Source organism: Musca vetustissima, unplaced genomic scaffold (genome assembly GCF_032173495.1).
Source record: "Musca vetustissima isolate MV318-11 ecotype Yass unplaced genomic scaffold, APGP_CSIRO_Mvet_v1 utg102711, whole genome shotgun sequence".
Taxonomy (NCBI): domain Eukaryota; kingdom Metazoa; phylum Arthropoda; class Insecta; order Diptera; family Muscidae; genus Musca; species Musca vetustissima.
Genome location: NW_026888944.1, coordinates 54,348 through 72,064, shown reverse-complemented (window position 1 = coordinate 72,064; position 17,717 = coordinate 54,348). Strand labels below are relative to the sequence as shown.

The following is a 17,717-nucleotide window of genomic DNA, read 5'->3' as shown; positions in this document are numbered from 1 at the left end:
AAGCTTTCGTTCGTTCGTTTGTTGATCGTTAAAACTCACTATAACAAAACAAAAGAAAAAAGAACTTAATACTCTCTTTTATATTTTGTTGTGATCTCTTTTTTCTCTTTCTCTCAAAAACAAAACCAACAAAAAAATAAATTTTACAAAATATGCTCCACTTTTAACCCCCCTCTCTCAAAAAACCAAAAACCACAATTAACAACTAACCACAACTAGACATTGGCTCCAAGTAAAATAAATTAGAAACAAAGAATGAGAAGAAGAAGAAGAAGTAATGCAAATCAAGGATGAAAAATTACAAAAACAAATAAAAATATAACTAAAAAACAAAATGTGCTTTAATTCGACAAAAATTCGATAATGAAATGGAAACCAAAGAAATTTTGATTTTAAAATCAAAACAAAAATTGTAAATTGTAATTTTTATCCCAAAGAAAAAAATTAAATAAATAAAAAATATGTTCAATTAAATAAACAAGTTCTAGGCTCTCTAACTTTCTATATAAACAGGGTGTGCCAAAAAATAATTTCAAGCCGATCCGATTTTAATAAAAAAAATATATTCAATTCAAACAAGAGGCGTGGATTTTTAAATGGAAATACTTTCAAGGCAATTCCGAGAGGCGTGGATTTTTAAATAAAAATATTTTCAAGGCACTTTCGAGAGGCGCGGATTTTTAAATAAAAATATTTTCAAGGCAGTTCCGAGAGGCGCGGATTTTCAAATAAAAATATTTTCAATTCAAAATTCTTCAAGTCCCCTGAGGACTTTTTTTCTATAGAAAAATTATCCTCAGGTCCCCTGAGGTCTGTTTTTCTATAGAAAAATTATCCTCAGGTCCCCTGAGGTCTGTTTTTCTATAGAAAAATTATCCTCAGGTCCCCTGAGGTCTGTTTTTCTATAGAAAAATTATCCTCAGGTCCCCTGAGGTCTGTTTTTCTATAGAAAAATTATCCTCAGGTCCCCTGAGGTCTGTTTTTCTATAGAAAAGTTATCCTCAGGTCCCCTAAGGTCTGTTTTTCTATAGAAAAATTATCCTCAGGTCCCCTGAGGTCTGTTTTTCTATAGAAAAATTATCCTCAGGTCCCCTGAGGTCTGTTTTTCTATAGAAAAATTATCCTCAGGTCCCCTGAGGGCTGTTTTTCTATAGAAAAATTATCCTCAGGTCCCCTGAGGTCTGTATTTCTATAGAAAAATTATCCTCAAGTCCCCTGAGGTCTGTTTTTCTATAGAAAAAAATCCGTCAGGTCCCCTGAGGTCTGTTTTTCTATAGAAAAATTATCCTCAGGTTTTTCTATAGAAAAAAAACCGTCAGGTCCCCTGAGGTCTGTTTTTCTATAGAAAAATTATCCTCAGGTCCCCTGAGGTCTGGTTTTCTGTAGAAAAATTATCCTCAGGTCCCCTGAGGTCTGGTTTTCTGTAGAAAAATTATCCTCAGGTCCCCTGAGGTCTGTTTTTCTATAGAAAAATTATCCTCAGGTCCCCTGAGGTCTGTTTTTCTATAGAAAAATTATCCTCAGGTCCCCTGAGGTCTGTTTTTCTATAGAAAAATTATCCTCAGGTCCCCTGAGGTCTGTTTTTCTATAGAAAAATTATCCTCAGGTCCCCTGAGGTCTGTTTTTCTATAGAAAAATTATCCGTCAGGTCCCCTGAGGTCTGTTTTTCTATAGAAAAATTATCCTCAGGTCCCCTGAGGTCTGTTTTTCTATAGAAAAATTATCCTCAGGTTTCTATAGAAAAATATTTCTCAGGTCACCTGAGGTCTGTTTTTCTATAAAAAAAATCCGTCAGGTCCCCTGAGGTCTGTTTTTCTAGAAAAAAAAAATCCTCAGGTCTCCTGAGGTCTGTTTTTCTATTGAAAACGCCTGAGAATTCTTCAGCGTCCTCATTTCTTCTATAATTTTTTTTGACACACCCTGTCTATATGTCTTTTTATATACAAAAAACCATTATATAGAAATTTAGTTAAATTCTTCTAACTCAATACCACTTAACTTTACAGTATTTAATTTTATTTATTATTAAATAAAATATATTTAAATTAAATAATTATTATATTATTATTAATAATTTTTATTAATAATTATTATTATTGCAGTTGTTATAAAAACCCAAAAATTCGAATAGAAACAAAAAAAAAAACAAAATTTTTAATTTAAAAAATAATGTTATACTCTCTTTATGATATATATTATATATATATATATATATACAAAAAATGCAAACAACAATTATAGCTAAAATAAAAATTATATTAATAATTATAGACAACAAAAAATAATAATATAAACAAATATATATAATGTATACTACATATATTTCGAATGCCTAATGTTCAATGTATTTACAACTACTATACTTCCATAAATTTGAAATTATATAATTTTTATATGTATGTGTACCCACATACATATAAAGATTATTATAATTTATCAAAATGCGATATTAAATTTCACCCTTCCATCCCTCATATATACTTTTTCCCTCTGCCTCCCATTACACCAAATTAAAAAATAAATGAAACGGCATAATATGTTATATAAATGTTACTTTACATTGTTTGTTATTATATAATACCAAATAATAATTGCAAGAAAAAATAAAAATAAATTGAAAAGAAAAGAAAACAATTAAACCAAAATATAATGCGCATACTTATGGTCATGTGTGTACTCAAACACAAACATTCGTACACACATACAAAAAAACAAAAACAACAACAAGCAAAGCATATATAGTTATATATATTTCTGAAATCTAAATAAATTCCAAAAAAAAAATGAAATGAAAAAAATTATACGATAAGAAATGAGTTTTTATTTGAGGAGGGGCAATAATATGGTGGCCGAAGACTGTAAAGAAAAGTGGTAAGTCTAATAAAAAATACCCCTAAAGGAATTTCCAGAGCTACAAGCGTGGATTTTGATGTTGATGGTGTTCTCGAACTACAAGCTTTGATTTCGAAATAAAATACTTTCAAGGAATTTTCGATCTCCAAGTATGGATTTTTAAATAAAATATGTTTAAGGTATTTCTAAACGTAGAGGTGACGTAGGTGATTATAGATTCCAAGCAACGTCTCTGATTGGCTTTAACATGGCAAAATCCAGGCTTTTCTTGGTCGCAATTTCACCTCCATTGGGGACATTGACCTCCCCGCGGTGTCACCTGGGGTAGCTACTTTCATCATCGGTTGAAATCCTACTATGAAAACTACTACGAAAAATAAAACCAAACCCCCTAAATGCTGACCCCCACAATCGTATAAAGGACCACGATCTGCGAATCTGCACTTGCAATGGGCGCACGTTGTACAGAACAGGCGAAGTTTTCAGGATGTACTCAAGAAGTACAAAGCCGATATTATTGCCTTACAGGAAATGCGATAGAAATGGACTGGCTGCCATGAAACGAGACATGAATTTGGCTGCCATAAACCATAAATCGTTAACAGGAGAATAAAATATCTCGTCTCCATATTCACTCCAGTACCTGAGCGAATTGCTATAATCCGTATAAAAGCAACGTTCTTCCACATCAGTCTTATTTGCGCCCATGCTCCGATGGAAGACAAAGATGAACATACCAAAGACATTTTTTACGAACCATGACATTAAAATTTTGCTAGGAGATTTTAATGTAAACATTGGAACGGAGAATATTTTTGGCCCCACAGTTGGGAAATTCAGCCTCCATGAATAAACATCTGACAACGGCATGAGACAGCTAAAAATATGGTAATTAGCAGCATCAGATTCAATCATCTCGTTATACGCAAGGCCACCTGGATTTTTTTCGATCAAACAACGAGAAATCTAATCGATCATGTTGCAATATATGGAAGGTATTTATCCAGTGTTTTAGACGTTCGATCGATCCGAGGAGCAAATATCGATTCAGACCATTACCTTGTAGCAGCCAAGGTTAGCATTTGTTTCAATGTAGCAGCAATGGTGCGATGTAATATAACACGGAAACTCGACGTCGAAAAGCTGCAAACACAACAGGTAGCAGCAGCCTACTCCGCTCAACGTACCCGCCTGATTGACGAAAACACTCCTTGTCCCGATAATAATATAGAATCACAATGGCAAAATCCACCATCAAGAATGGTACGATCAGGAGTGTCGTAAAGCTACTGATGCGAAAAACGCAGCGTATAGGGCAACCCTGCAGACAGTAGCAACACGTAGTGCGATGGAGAATGAGAGATGAGAAAAAAGAAGAAACAACAAGAAAAACGTGAGCGTGAGCAAATCAAGATGTACAGGTGTCCGAAAATTCGACCAACGGGTAAAACACCAAACCGAAGGCTTTGGTACAGGCACATTCTTCTGTAGAGAGGAAGAAGGAAACCCGGTGACAGATACAGATAGCGTGTTGTGGATCAGGAAGGAGCATTTTGAAAAAGTTCTGGTATCAAATAGTAGCGGGGGAGAGGATACCCCAGAATCGATAATATATGACGGTATAGAGTGTATACCACCTAGCCAAGATGAGGTCAGAATAGCAATCAATCGGCTGAAGAATAATAAAGCAGCAGGTGCCGATGGTTTACAAGACTGGTGGTCAGATGCTGATAAGGAGCATGCACCAGCAGATTAGTACAATTTGGCTAAAAGAATGCATGCCCAAAAAAAAATTCAAAATTCACACGGCTATGCAGGATAACTTTAAGTGACATAAGGTCAACAGTTAAATTCTGAAAGGACCTATCGGAGTCCTTCAATGTCAGTCAAGGTGACAGTTTGTCGTGTGATCTTTTTAACATCCTGCTGGAAAAGGTCATACGAGGTGCGAAGATAAATTGGCATTATGGGTCAAACATTGCGAGCGGTAACAGCCAACTTTGAACGAATTGAGGAGGACTCTCCAAAGTGGATTTGGCAGTAAATGACGAGAAGACCAAGCTGATGGTATAAACGCGCAAGACGTCCAGTAGACTCGGACTAACTGTAGAACTTGACAACTATAATTTTGATGTAGTCAAAGATTTTATATACCTCGGTACCGCCATTAACAAAACTAATAACATCAGCTTTGAAATTCGAAGAAGGATAGGTTTGGCCAACAGATGCTACTATGGTGTGAGTAAGCAACTCAAAAGCAAGGCCACTTCTCGCCGTCAAACTCACACTGGATCAGAAGCATGAGTACTTGCGCGAGCAGATGAAGCAGCTCTTGGAGTTTTTGAGAGAAAAATTCTCCGGAAGATCTATGGGCCGATCTGCGTCGACGGTGAATATCGTCGTCGAATGAACCATGAGTTGTAGCGTCTATTCTCGGACATCGGACAGATCGAGCTGCAGCCATTACGTTGGCTAGGTCATGTTGTGAAAATGTATGAGGATTCCCCCACTCAAAATGTATATAAAAGCGATCCATGTGATGGTTCAGGTAGAGGGGGAAGGCCACGAATCCGATGGAAAGTTGAAGGCAACATCTCGGAAAATGGTCTTCCAAATTGGATGAGATGCGCTTGAAAATCTTTTTTAAGCTTGGCTTATGAAACAACCGTTCTGTCACAAGCCAGCTAACTTAGTAAGTTTCGGCGTACTACATTTTATTCCAAACTGTATAAGAGATAGTGTATCACATTCTCATTTGCTCTCTTTTCCTATGTCATTTTTGGTGATGAATTCTCAGTTACGCTCTCAATACAGGTCTGACAACACTGATCTTGTCACCAATTTCTTTAACTGACTCTTTCTGACAATGACTTCATAACAGTGTTGTCAGACCTGTATTGAGAGTTAGTTTGGACAGCGTAACTGAGAATTCATCACCAAAAATGACATAGGAAAAGAGAACAAATGATACTGAGTTTTTACCCATTTACGCTAACGTATGATTTTGGGAAGTTTTGACCATCACTGCTTCATAACATCATCACATGTTCTTGTTATGAATAGAAAGCAAAAACAAATCTGAAGAGGACACATAACATAAAATAACATATGTGCGTTTTTTTAATTCGTTTTTAACAAAAAAATCCTTAGGAAAGGTTCCCTACCAAGGCAGGTAGTTATGGTGAACAAATTCAAGGAATTTTCATTGAAAGGTCAGCCACATTTCTCTAAGCCTCATATTGTGTGATAATTTTCTAAGTGGCCTAGCGACATCGATTCTGGAGGCTGGTTTCAGCCACACGGTGATAAGACATACACATTCAAATATACACCGACAATTCAGTTATTGATAAGAAATTCAAGATTTCAATTTACTATTGAAGATCAGCGCAACTATCTGTTTTGAAAATTCAGTCAGCTTTCGACTCTCACCGACAACGGTCTTGGGGACTTGGTGTCTAGTTTAAGATTTTAGATTATTTTTTATTCTTCCTTCGGGATAAGTGAATTTTTAAGTACAGTTTAGTGATTGTGTGTGTTGGTGTGTGACAAATACAAGTGATCATGTATCGTCTATCGATAAAATGTACCCGCAATGCCCTCTCATCGGTGACATTGACCAAATTCAGTGTTAGATGTTTGGCCACCACCACCTCCGTGGATGGTGTTTTATTCCCCACCAAATCGGATTTTCCCAGTCGTCATATTGGTCCTAGGAAAACAGATGTGGTTTCGATGTTAGATACATTGGGTTATAAGGTAAGAAGTTACTGAAAGAGATTCGGAGAAAAAAATAGGAACTGAAAACTGTGATCATTTCTTACAGTCCCTGGGTGAATTGACCGAGAAAGCTGTACCCAAGAGCATTCAATTGCATCGTGATTTGAATTTGGATAAGCCACTGAGTAAGTATTTTTTGGTATTCAATATTATTAATTGAAAAGTCGATCCGTATATGTTATACCTCTCATAAAAAGGAACTTCGTAAATATGTCATACCTCTTGCTTTAAGAAGTTTCGGACTTTGAATATAAAGGTGTCTATAGACAAGTCAATGAAAATCTACAGTTCCCTTGGATTTTTTTAAAAAATCCGAAAACTGCTAGAAAAATATTTTAGAAAATCCTAACCTGCTGATCTTCAAGAAATCCTGTCAATACTGCTTGAAGGCTATAGATTTGTATATACTTCTGCAAAAATATTAGAAAAAGTATTAAAAAAATCAGGCTTGTGGGTAAATCATCAAAACATATTTAAAAGAAATACAGGCTAGAATCACAAAATATTTTAAAAAATATAGACTTGTAGGTAGGTCATTAAAAAATCCTGGCTTGTGTGTATATCATTAAAAATATTTTAAAAATCCTGGCTTGTGGGTATATCATTAAAAAAATATTTAAACCCAGTAAGGAAAGTAGTAAAGTCGGACGGGGCCGACTATATGACACCCTTCACCACTTTGGGTATATTCAACAGATTAATCCTAATAGACGTCGTATTTTTAAAGGACCATGAAATTGGATCCATAAACATGTCATTCTGCAACCGATACTAAATTTTTCATTTGGTCAGATATAGAAGCTATATCTAAATCTGAACCAATTTCAGGAAACTTAACACAAATGATTATAGACCTAATTCATTACGCTGTGCCAAATTCCGTTCAAATTGAAAGATAATAAGGACCTGCACCATTTACATTTAATCGGACGAAAATATATATGGGAGCTATATCTAAATCTGAACCGATTTTCAGGAAACTTAACACACATCATTGTAGACCTAATTCATTATGCTGTGCCAAATTTCGTGCAAATCGAAAGATATATAGGGACTTTGGTGCACCATTTACATTAAATCGGACGAAAATATATATGGGAGCTATATCTAAATCTGAACTGATTTTTAGGAAACTTAACACACATCATTATCTCTACCTAATTCATTACGCTGTGACAAATTTCGTGCAAATGGAAAAATATATAGAGACTTTGGTGCACCATTTACATTAAATCGTACGAATATATATATGGGAGCTAAATCTAAATCTGAACCGATTTTCAGGAAACTTAACACACATCATTGTAGACCTAATTCATTATGCTGTGTCAAATTTCGTGAAAATCGAAAGATATATAGGGACTTTGATGCACCATTTACATTAAATCGGACGAAAATATATATGGGAGCTATATCTAAATCTGAACCGACTTTTCCCAATTTCAATAGGGTTCGTCCTTGGGCCAAATAAGAGACCTCTGCCAAATTTCATCCAAATCGGAATATAAATGCGGCCTGTACTTTGTTCACAAAAATACATGGACGGACATGCGTAAATCGACTCAGAACGTGATTATATGCATAGGAACCATGTGTCTATCTCGTTTCATTTTGTCTGTTACAAACATATGCACAAAGACAAAATACCCTGTACCACAGTGTGATGAAGGGTATAAAAATGTCCGAGTACATACGACAATATAATTGGTATCAATTTAAAGGTCAACCACTTCTCTTGCAGGGACGTACGCAGAATTGAATTGCTTTCACAGTAAATTTATGTTTGCAACAGCGAATTTGTTTTGGGCCCCCCGAAATGAAATCCTGTATACGTTGCTGTTCTCTTGGATATACTATCAACTACTCGGGTCAATGTCCTTCAGGTGTAAATCTGTACGATATAGAATACAAATTTTTCCATTTTTCACACAAAAGTCAAGATTCATTTGACCCGCTAAATATTGACCGATCTTTAGCTTATTATTTGGCCCGACCCCCTTCTCTATGTAAAAATTAGCGATGTTTGGTCCATAATTGTGTGGAGCGACCAGAAAAACCAACAAAAATTAAGTATTTGGTCATTTCATCCCCTAAATATTAACCAATCTTTACCAAAAACAATAGGGGTCTTCATTGGGCAGAACCCATCCTACATGCAAAATTTCGTGAAGATTGGTCCAAAACTGTGGCCTGTATCGTGTTTACAAATTATAATGAACAGACGGACGGACACACATGTCTAGATTATCTACCCAATGATTACAGCCAAAATAATTGAAACACGTGGTAAAGTTCTTAAATGGATGTCGTGATTTATCCGCCACATGACAATATGAAATTTTGCATCAGCCCATAAATTTCGTCTGATGAACCGAACTGAAAATATTCCATAACAACAACACGATTTCACTTCTCATGAATAACATACTTGTTATTGCCAATGCGATGAGTCTTGAAAGTCATAAAAATGTTGATAATAAAAATACTGCATAATTATTTATTTCCAAGACCCCCTAGTGAGCTGAGTCTGTCGTCAGTGCCAACCATGCCTTGATAATAACAACCAACTGATAATCCGAGTAAAGTTCAAAAAATATTGAACTCCTAGACAAAATATTTTTCATCTCAATACACAGGCACGAGATTACGTTAGCGACTCGTGTTTTTAATTTATTATTTTGAAATTATTTATTTTGATTCCGACATGCTCTAATCCCTTCATATTTTACCCCTCTTTTTCAGATGAACACGAATTGATTGTTCGCATTCGCAACATTGCCAAAAAGAATCAAATATGGCGTTCGTATATCGGCATGGGTTATCACAATTGCCATGTGCCCCACACAATTCTTCGCAATATCTTTGAAAATCCCGGCTGGACCACACAATATACACCATATCAACCGGAAATAGCACAGGGTCGTCTGGAATCCCTATTAAATTATCAGACTTTGGTTTCTGAGATGACCGGTCTTGATGTGGCAAATGCTTCGTTGCTGGATGAGGGCACGGCTGCCGCTGAGGCAATGTGTTTGTGTACCCGGTAAGTGTGTGTGGATGTGTAAAGATAAGAAATATTAGGCGCGGGGGGTCAGACATGTCAGTAATGTTTTGGCGGGGGAAGATTGTGATTATGATTATGGGAGATTGGAATTTTTCCGTGATTCTATTTTTATTTTGATGATTTCTTGTTATAAAAAAACAACATAAAATATTTTTAGAAACTACATCAAGACTTTTCAAACCAACACAAGGCGCAGATTTAAAAAACAAAAATATTTTTTAGGGATCCCTCTCAGGAATAACCCTCTTCTTCTCTCCGCCACTTTTGATCTCATTTTCTCTCTTGTTTTATTATGATTCTCCTAATTTTCTTTTCCCTCTCTTTTTCGTCCAGCCACAACAAACGCAAGAAGATCTTCTTGTCGGATAAAACGCATCCCCAAACCTTGTCGGTTGTTAAGACCAGAGCCGAAGCCTTAGAATTGGAAGTTGAAATTGGCTCGATTGAAAATGCTGACTTGGCTAGTCGTGAAATTTCGGGTATCCTCTTGCAATATCCCGACACCTTTGGTGATGTTATAGATTTTGAAAGTGTTGCCGAGACGGCCAGGAAGAATGGAGTAAGTTTTTCAGGATATATTTTAACCATTCCCCAACTAATTTATTTTTCTATTTCGCCTCCCATAGACTTTGGTAGTGGTAGCCACTGATCTTTTGGCCTTGACAATGTTAAGGCCACCCGCAGAATTTGGTGCCGATATTGCTGTGGGTACATCTCAACGTTTGGGTGTACCATTGGGTTATGGCGGCCCTCATGCTGGCTTCTTTGCCTGCAAGCAGAATTTGGTCCGCCTTATGCCTGGCCGTATGATTGGTGTTACCCGTGATATGGATGGTAATGATGCCTATCGTCTGGCTTTGCAGACACGTGAACAGCACATTCGTCGTGACAAGGCCACCAGTAACATCTGTACAGCCCAGGCTTTGTTGGCCAATATGTCAGCTATGTATGCCATCTATCATGGTCCAGAGGGTCTTAAGGCCATTGCCAATCGTATACACCACTTCACCTTGGCTTTGCAGGCTGGCCTCAAGGGGGCTGGTCATGGTGTTAACAATAAACATTTCTTTGATACCCTCCATGTTACCCTGAACTCCGATATGACCGTGGAGGAGCTAAAGGCTCGAGCTGAACAGAAACAAATTAATTTCCGTTACTTCGCCGATGGTACCGTGGGTGTGGCTTTGGATGAAACTGTTGGCCCCAAGGATTTGGATGATTTGTTGTGGGTATTTAAGGGAAAAACTTTGGAACAGGTGTTGGCATCCAATGACATCTTGGGTACCTCGATTGAACACACACCCTTCTATCGTACGTCCTCCTACTTGACCCATCCCATTTTCAATGCCTATCACAGTGAATCGCGTATGGTACGCTACATGAAGAAATTGGAGAATAAAGACATCTCCTTGGTCCACTCTATGATTCCATTGGGTTCTTGTACCATGAAGCTGAATGCCACCACCGAAATGATGCCCTGCTCATTCCGCCACTTTACCGATATTCATCCTTTTGCCCCCGTGGAACAAGCTCAAGGTTACCATCAAATGTTTAAGGAGCTGGAAAATGATCTGTGTGAAATTACCGGTTATGATAGAATATCCTTCCAACCTAACTCGGGTGCTCAAGGGGAATATGCTGGATTGAGAGCCATTCGCTCATATCATGAACAACGTAATGAGGGGCATCGTAACATCTGCCTCATTCCCATTTCGGCTCATGGTACCAATCCTGCATCGGCACAAATGGCTGGAATGAAAGTTGAACCAATTCGCATTTTGTCGGATGGCAGCATCGATATGGCCCATTTGAAGGATAAGGCTGCGGAACATGCCAATAATTTGTCATGTTTGATGATCACCTATCCCTCGACCATGGGTGTGTTTGAGCAGACCGTTGCCGATATCTGCACCCTCATTCACAAATATGGTGGTCAAGTCTATTTGGATGGTGCCAATATGAATGCCCAGGTGGGTCTGTGCCGTCCCGGTGACTACGGCAGTGATGTGTCACATTTAAACCTTCATAAGACATTCTGTATTCCTCATGGTGGTGGCGGTCCTGGTATGGGTCCCATTGGTGTCAAGGCCCATTTGGCTCCCTTCCTACCCGGCCATCCAGTCATTAGCCCATCCGGCAATGAAGAGACCAGCTTTGGTGTTGTTTCCGCCGCTCCTTTCGGCAGCTCAGCCATCTTACCCATCTCGTGGTCATACATCAAACTTATGGGTAGCCGTGGTTTGAAACGTGCCACCCAAGTTGCCATTCTCAATGCCAATTATATGTCCAAACGTTTGGAACAGCACTACAAGACCCTCTACAAAGATCCACAAAGTGGTCTAGTGGCTCATGAATTTATTTTAGATATTAGAGATTTGAAGAAATCGGCCAACATTGAGGCAGTCGACATTGCCAAACGTCTTATGGATTATGGTTTCCATGCACCGACTATGTCATGGCCTGTCGCGGGTACATTGATGATTGAACCCACCGAATCGGAAGATAAAGAGGAGCTGGATCGTTTCTGCAATGCTCTCATATCGATTCGTGAAGAAATCGCACAAATTGAAAATGGTACAATGGATAAACATGTCAATCCCTTGAAAATGGCACCACATACACAGTCGCAGGTCATTTCAGATAATTGGAATAGACCATATAGTCGGGAAATGGCCGCTTTTCCAGCTGTAAGTGGACAAATTTTTAATATTTATTTTTGTTAATTGAAATTAATTTAAAATTGTTTATCTCATTTTTATAGATCTTCATCAAACCCGAATCCAAGATTTGGCCCACAGTTGGTCGCATTGATGATGCCTATGGCGATAAACATCTTGTCTGTACCTGCCCACCCATCCTACCCGATTTGTAAATTAATTGTTGCATGTGCCTTTTTTGATTATGTAGTTTCCTATATTTAAATAAATACATTTATTTTAAGATTTTAGTTAATTCGATTAGTTTTTCACTCAAGGGTCTGATGTAGAGATTTGAATGTACAAAAACATTTTGAATGCGTGGACTTATAAGAAATAGTATTTTATGGGGCATCCTCAGACGTGGATTTCAAAAATTACTTTTTTAGAAAGTAACTAAAATCCCTACACTTGTGGTGATAATACAGATTTTGAAAGGATTGACGAAAGGTTAGGAGCAATGGAGTAAATATTCCAAGATATGCGGTGTCAATTCTCATACTTATTAATCTTATATCATTGCCATATCCAACACTAGCTATGATAGAATCTCTTTCCAATCTAACTCGGGTGCTCAAGGAGAATATGCTAAATTGAGAGCCATTCGCTCATATCATGAACAACGCAATGAGGGCCTCATTCCCATTTCGGCTCATAGCCCCAATCCTGCATCCGCCCAAATGGTTGGCCAATAGCAGAATTTGCTGTAGGTACATTTCAACGTTTGTGTGTATCATTGGGTTATGGTGGTCATCGTGCAAGGTCGACTAATGTCGCTTCATTAAGCGACAGTTATTTCGCAGTAAAAAAAAACATATGGATGTATATCGTAGTGGCATTTTATTTTATTGTTTCAAGTTAACCAAGGAAATGTCTTCTTCACGAAAATGGAATGTATCCCATATGAAAATATAAGATAGGTGTTGATAGTTACTCCACTGCCATAAGATAATGTGGAGTACATAAAAAATACTTGTTTACATCATGACAACATTCTTCAGGACTAGCCCGCAAAGCCAATTTCCATGCCAAAATCTGTTCCAAAAATTAAACATTAAATATCCACAATAATTCATCCAAACACATGGGGCTATAAGTAACGGAAATTAATTTGTTTTTTGTTCAACACATACCTTTAGTTCCTTCAGGAGCATAGCGGACTAAGAGTAATTTGAAGAGCAACAATAAAATTAACAAGAACAAATTCAAATTATGACCAGCTTCTTTGAGACCAGCCAGAATGGAGAAATCCCTATATCAAAGATTGTTTTTCCATTGAGGTAGCCAATATGCCATGATGATTTCAAAAATAGACATTGAATATCCAAACCAAGGCCACACAAAGTGTACCTCTAGCAAAAAACAAGTAAAAATGAGTTCGACCGAGTGCACACAAAAAACCAATTTTGATAGGAACATTTGATACCCAATTGGAGTTCAAAAAACTAAATTACAGAGTAATTCGGTTGAAAAACATGCCCAAACTTCCCAAAATACCAAAAATTTTGGAGGTACCGTTATATAACTTTTAGTAGGAAAGTGTGATACCCAATGAGAATCTAAAATACTAAATCACAGCTAATTCGGTTGGAATAAAGATTCAAAAATTCCTTAAAATACCGTATTTTGGGGGCTACCATTATACCAAAACGTTGACCGATATATCCCAAAGCAATACCAAACATTCTAGGAGTAATTACAATCTATGTGCCGAAAATCCATAGCCCTATCTTACATATTGCAAGCTCTATCGTGATTTCAACAAAAAGAATATGAATTATTTATTCCAAAAAAAATGCAATTTGAAGCCATTAAGGCCGATTTCCATTAAATTGCAAGCAATACTACTCCAAGATTTATTAATGATGTCTTAGAAGGTATTATTCTAAAAATAATAATATTTTCGAATGTTTGTCAAGTGGCTAACTACTCAAGTAAGTGTATTAATATCACATTTTCAATATTTAGTAATAAACAGCATTGTATAAAATATAAGAATTTAAATTTATATTATAAAAAAATGACATACTTTAATTTAGGTAGAAAAATTGAGAACTACTCCAAAAACATTAGTAAATAACGTGCTTTAAGCTCCACAACGGTCTTAAGGTAACGTGAAGGCTATCAAAGAAATGTAAATTGATGTAAACGGTTTGCAATAGCCTTAAAGCCCTCAGGTCCATGACAAATGTCACTAGTCAACGAGGAATGGGTCACGAATAAATCACGATACGAATAAATCACGGTTAACTTAACATAGTGGAATAAGTAATGTGTCCAATCTAAAATCTGATCATATGATACCCTACACAACAACTAATGAACAATAAATTTCTGTGTATCTAAATTCCGAGACTGTGCAATTTTTTCCGATATTTGCACCTCTGGTGTGGTGATATTAATACTAAAATAGATAAACAGCTTCTCTTTTCCTACACTGGCATCTTTTCCCGATCATATTTTTCCGGAGTGAACATTTACACCATAAGTGAACATTTACTAATTTAATTTTGTCATTTTGCATAAAAAAGTTCATTGGTAAATTTGACCTGCTATACGCATTCCCTTCCCCGTATAAAATTTGTGATGTTCGGCTCATAATTGTGGTCTCTCTTCATAGCGATTAGCGTTATATTTCATATTTTCATCACATCCGATTACATTCAACAATATAATTGGTGGTATCAATTTGATAGTCAACCACACCTCTTGGACTATCTATCAACTATCTCTGTTCTATGTCTATGTCATAGAACGCAAAAATTGTTATATTTCACACAAAAGTGTGGGTTCATTTTTTCCGCTAAATATTGATCGATCCTCATAAAAAGAGTCATGCCCGTTCGTTGGTCGGATCCCCTTCTATGTGTACAATTTCGTATCTTCGGATTACAATTGTGGGCTCTACAGCGACCAGAAAACAGACAAAAATAAAGTTTTTCGTCCATTTCAAATAATAGGGGATTTCAGTGAACTGATCACACAGGCGAAATATCGTGACGATTGGTGCATAACGGTGGCGCATAGAGTTAACAAATTATAATGACAGACGGACGGACACACAAGTCTAGATTGACTCAGTTAATCGAGATACTATGTTCGGTATATTAGGAGATCAATATTTCGCTGCGTAACAAACTAACTCCCACAATCGTTGTCGCTATAAATTATTTCAGCTGTATATCCACTATGCGTTTCAAGATTCATACTATATTTGATAGAACCTCTGTTTGACACTCAATGTACTTTTCAAAATAAAAATATATTTGCTTTTTAATAATGCTATATAATAGTACGTTTACATTTAACCGGATTTCGTTAACCCAGTGGGTTTCAATTGTCAATTCCTTTGCATATATGTCAAATAAATCCTCATAAAGTAGGTTAACCCGGTGAAAAAGTTCTTGTGTACACGCCGTTTAATATCTTTGAATCTTTATCTAGTCGAAACAAACTTCAAGTTCAAATGTAAATATCCTAAACTTCATATATTTTAACAGCTTAGCCGGAATTTGTTTGCAATTTATACCCTACTATAGTCCTAGATTTACCTCAAAGGTATTTTCGACACTCGATGTTATTTTTAGTCTATAAAATATTTGTGTTTTTTTTAATATATCATGTTTGTACTTACTTGGCTCCAATAGCCAAGGGCTTCCACAAATAGTAAATCTACTAAATAACAAATATGTAAATAAATTTAAAACTTGGTTTAAACAAAATGTTCTCACCTTATCCCTTAACGCAATCTCCGGAATGCTTTGCAATTGTCGTCTTGACATACAAATGTAAATTCTGGAATTCGGACAGGAATTATTCGCCTTGCATCATCAATAAGTTACTTCAATTCTATACTCATCGAAGTTATATTTGGTATTCTTAGAAAATGTTCTCACCTTATCCCTTCACGCAATCTCCGCAAAACTTTGCAATTGTCATCTTGACATACAAATGTAAATTCTTGAATTCGGATATGAATTATTCGCCTTGCATTCCATGTTCAAAATCATCATGATCAATGAGTTACTTCAATTCTAGATTTATTGAAGTTATATTTGACATTCTTAGATTCATTCCAGCCAAGAAGATATTTGTGTTTTTTAAAAGGCTCTTTCTATCTGCTTTTTTGATCCAGAAAAAAATAGAGGTTTCTAAAACTGCATCTATTAAATAACAAACATCTTTAATAAAGTTGGGATTTAATTTAACATTTCTTACCCTTTTCCTTGTCGTAACCACGACAATAATTTTTATTTGCCATCGCCCAAATCCTTTTGTTCAGTCATGAATTATCCACATTGCATCCCATTTTCAAAATCATAATGATTAATAAGTTACTGCAATTATAGATTCATCAAGTTAAATTTGACACCCTTAGATTCTCCAGGCTCTTTATCTTCTTAACAGGTCCCTTTAAACTTAACTGATCCACAATAAATGATATTTTATTAAGGGGACCCCCCCCCCATTCTCGGGGTCAAATTTTTTTGTTGATTTAATTCGATTCTACACTAATTAAAGAATGTCCCTACAAATTTTCAAATGAAAATCTCAAGAACTCTTGAAGATATAGCCGATTTATTGTGTCAGCATCAAGTGACGGCTGAAGGGCTTCTCAAACTTTAAACGCGTTTTTCTCTAAACATTTTTTTGCGAATGGCGGGCACGATAACTCAAAAACTAATAATCCAATCGGTTCCAAATTTTGCAACGTTTCTCTGGGAATGTATAGCTATCGTATGAACTTTGAACTTTTTAACTTTGGTTTTGGTAAAAAAATTTGCGATTTTCCAAAAATATTTTTTCAAAGGTCCGCCATTTTGTTAATATTAGAGCGAAGTCAATAATCCTAGTTCATACGAGAGCCAGACATGTCCTCTTTCTAACACCGTTGGAATTTTCGGATTCCGATGTTCCAGTGAGGAGTTATCATGCCCGCCATCAAAAATAAGGACTTTTCTTTAATTACAAAAAACAACAACAAAACAATAACAAATTTTTTTTGTAAATTATTTTTTTTCTTTTTTAAATCTTCAAATATATATGTGCAAAGTTACAAACCTTAACAAGCATTGGTATTGATTTACCAGCCCATTGAAAATCTTGAAAAATTAAAATCGAGAATGGGTGGGGTTCCCTTAAAATATTGTTACGTTCTTGGATTTTACTAAATCCCGTGTAGACGTTGTTTTATTTCCCGATACAGTTCGTACCAAATAAAACGCGGGTTCGTTCTGATTACGATTATTACAATGATTTTATTCACACAACTTTACTTTGCACTTCACTTTACACGACGGTTTCAATTCGCGATCTGATTCACA

The 17,717-nt window shown here is 36.3% G+C and overlaps 1 protein-coding gene across 1 annotated transcript; it reads left to right on the top strand.

The window, feature by feature from the left end:
* The first annotated feature begins 6,417 nt into the window (after window positions 1-6,417).
* Window positions 6,418-12,570, top strand: LOC133336739 (glycine dehydrogenase (decarboxylating), mitochondrial-like). The gene is made up of 6 exons (XM_061545018.1): window positions 6,418-6,612; window positions 6,680-6,758; window positions 9,376-9,676; window positions 10,031-10,256; window positions 10,324-12,384; window positions 12,459-12,570. The coding sequence occupies exons 1-6, from the start codon at window positions 6,418-6,420 to the stop codon at window positions 12,567-12,569; spliced, it is 2,973 nt and encodes a 990-aa protein (XP_061401002.1). The 3' UTR covers window position 12,570.
* The last annotated feature ends 5,147 nt before the right edge of the window (window positions 12,571-17,717 follow it).

Bases quoted from the DNA above. Each gene is read 5' to 3' on its own strand.
- LOC133336739 (XM_061545018.1), top strand. From the start codon at position 6,418: ATGTATCGTCTATCGATAAAATGTACCCGCAATGCCCTCTCATCGGTG. The intron at 9,677-10,030 runs GTAAGTGTGTGT...TTTTTCGTCCAG, and splicing joins GCAATGTGTTTGTGTACCCG to CCACAACAAACGCAAGAAGA. The intron at 10,257-10,323 runs GTAAGTTTTTCA...CGCCTCCCATAG, and splicing joins AGACGGCCAGGAAGAATGGA to ACTTTGGTAGTGGTAGCCAC.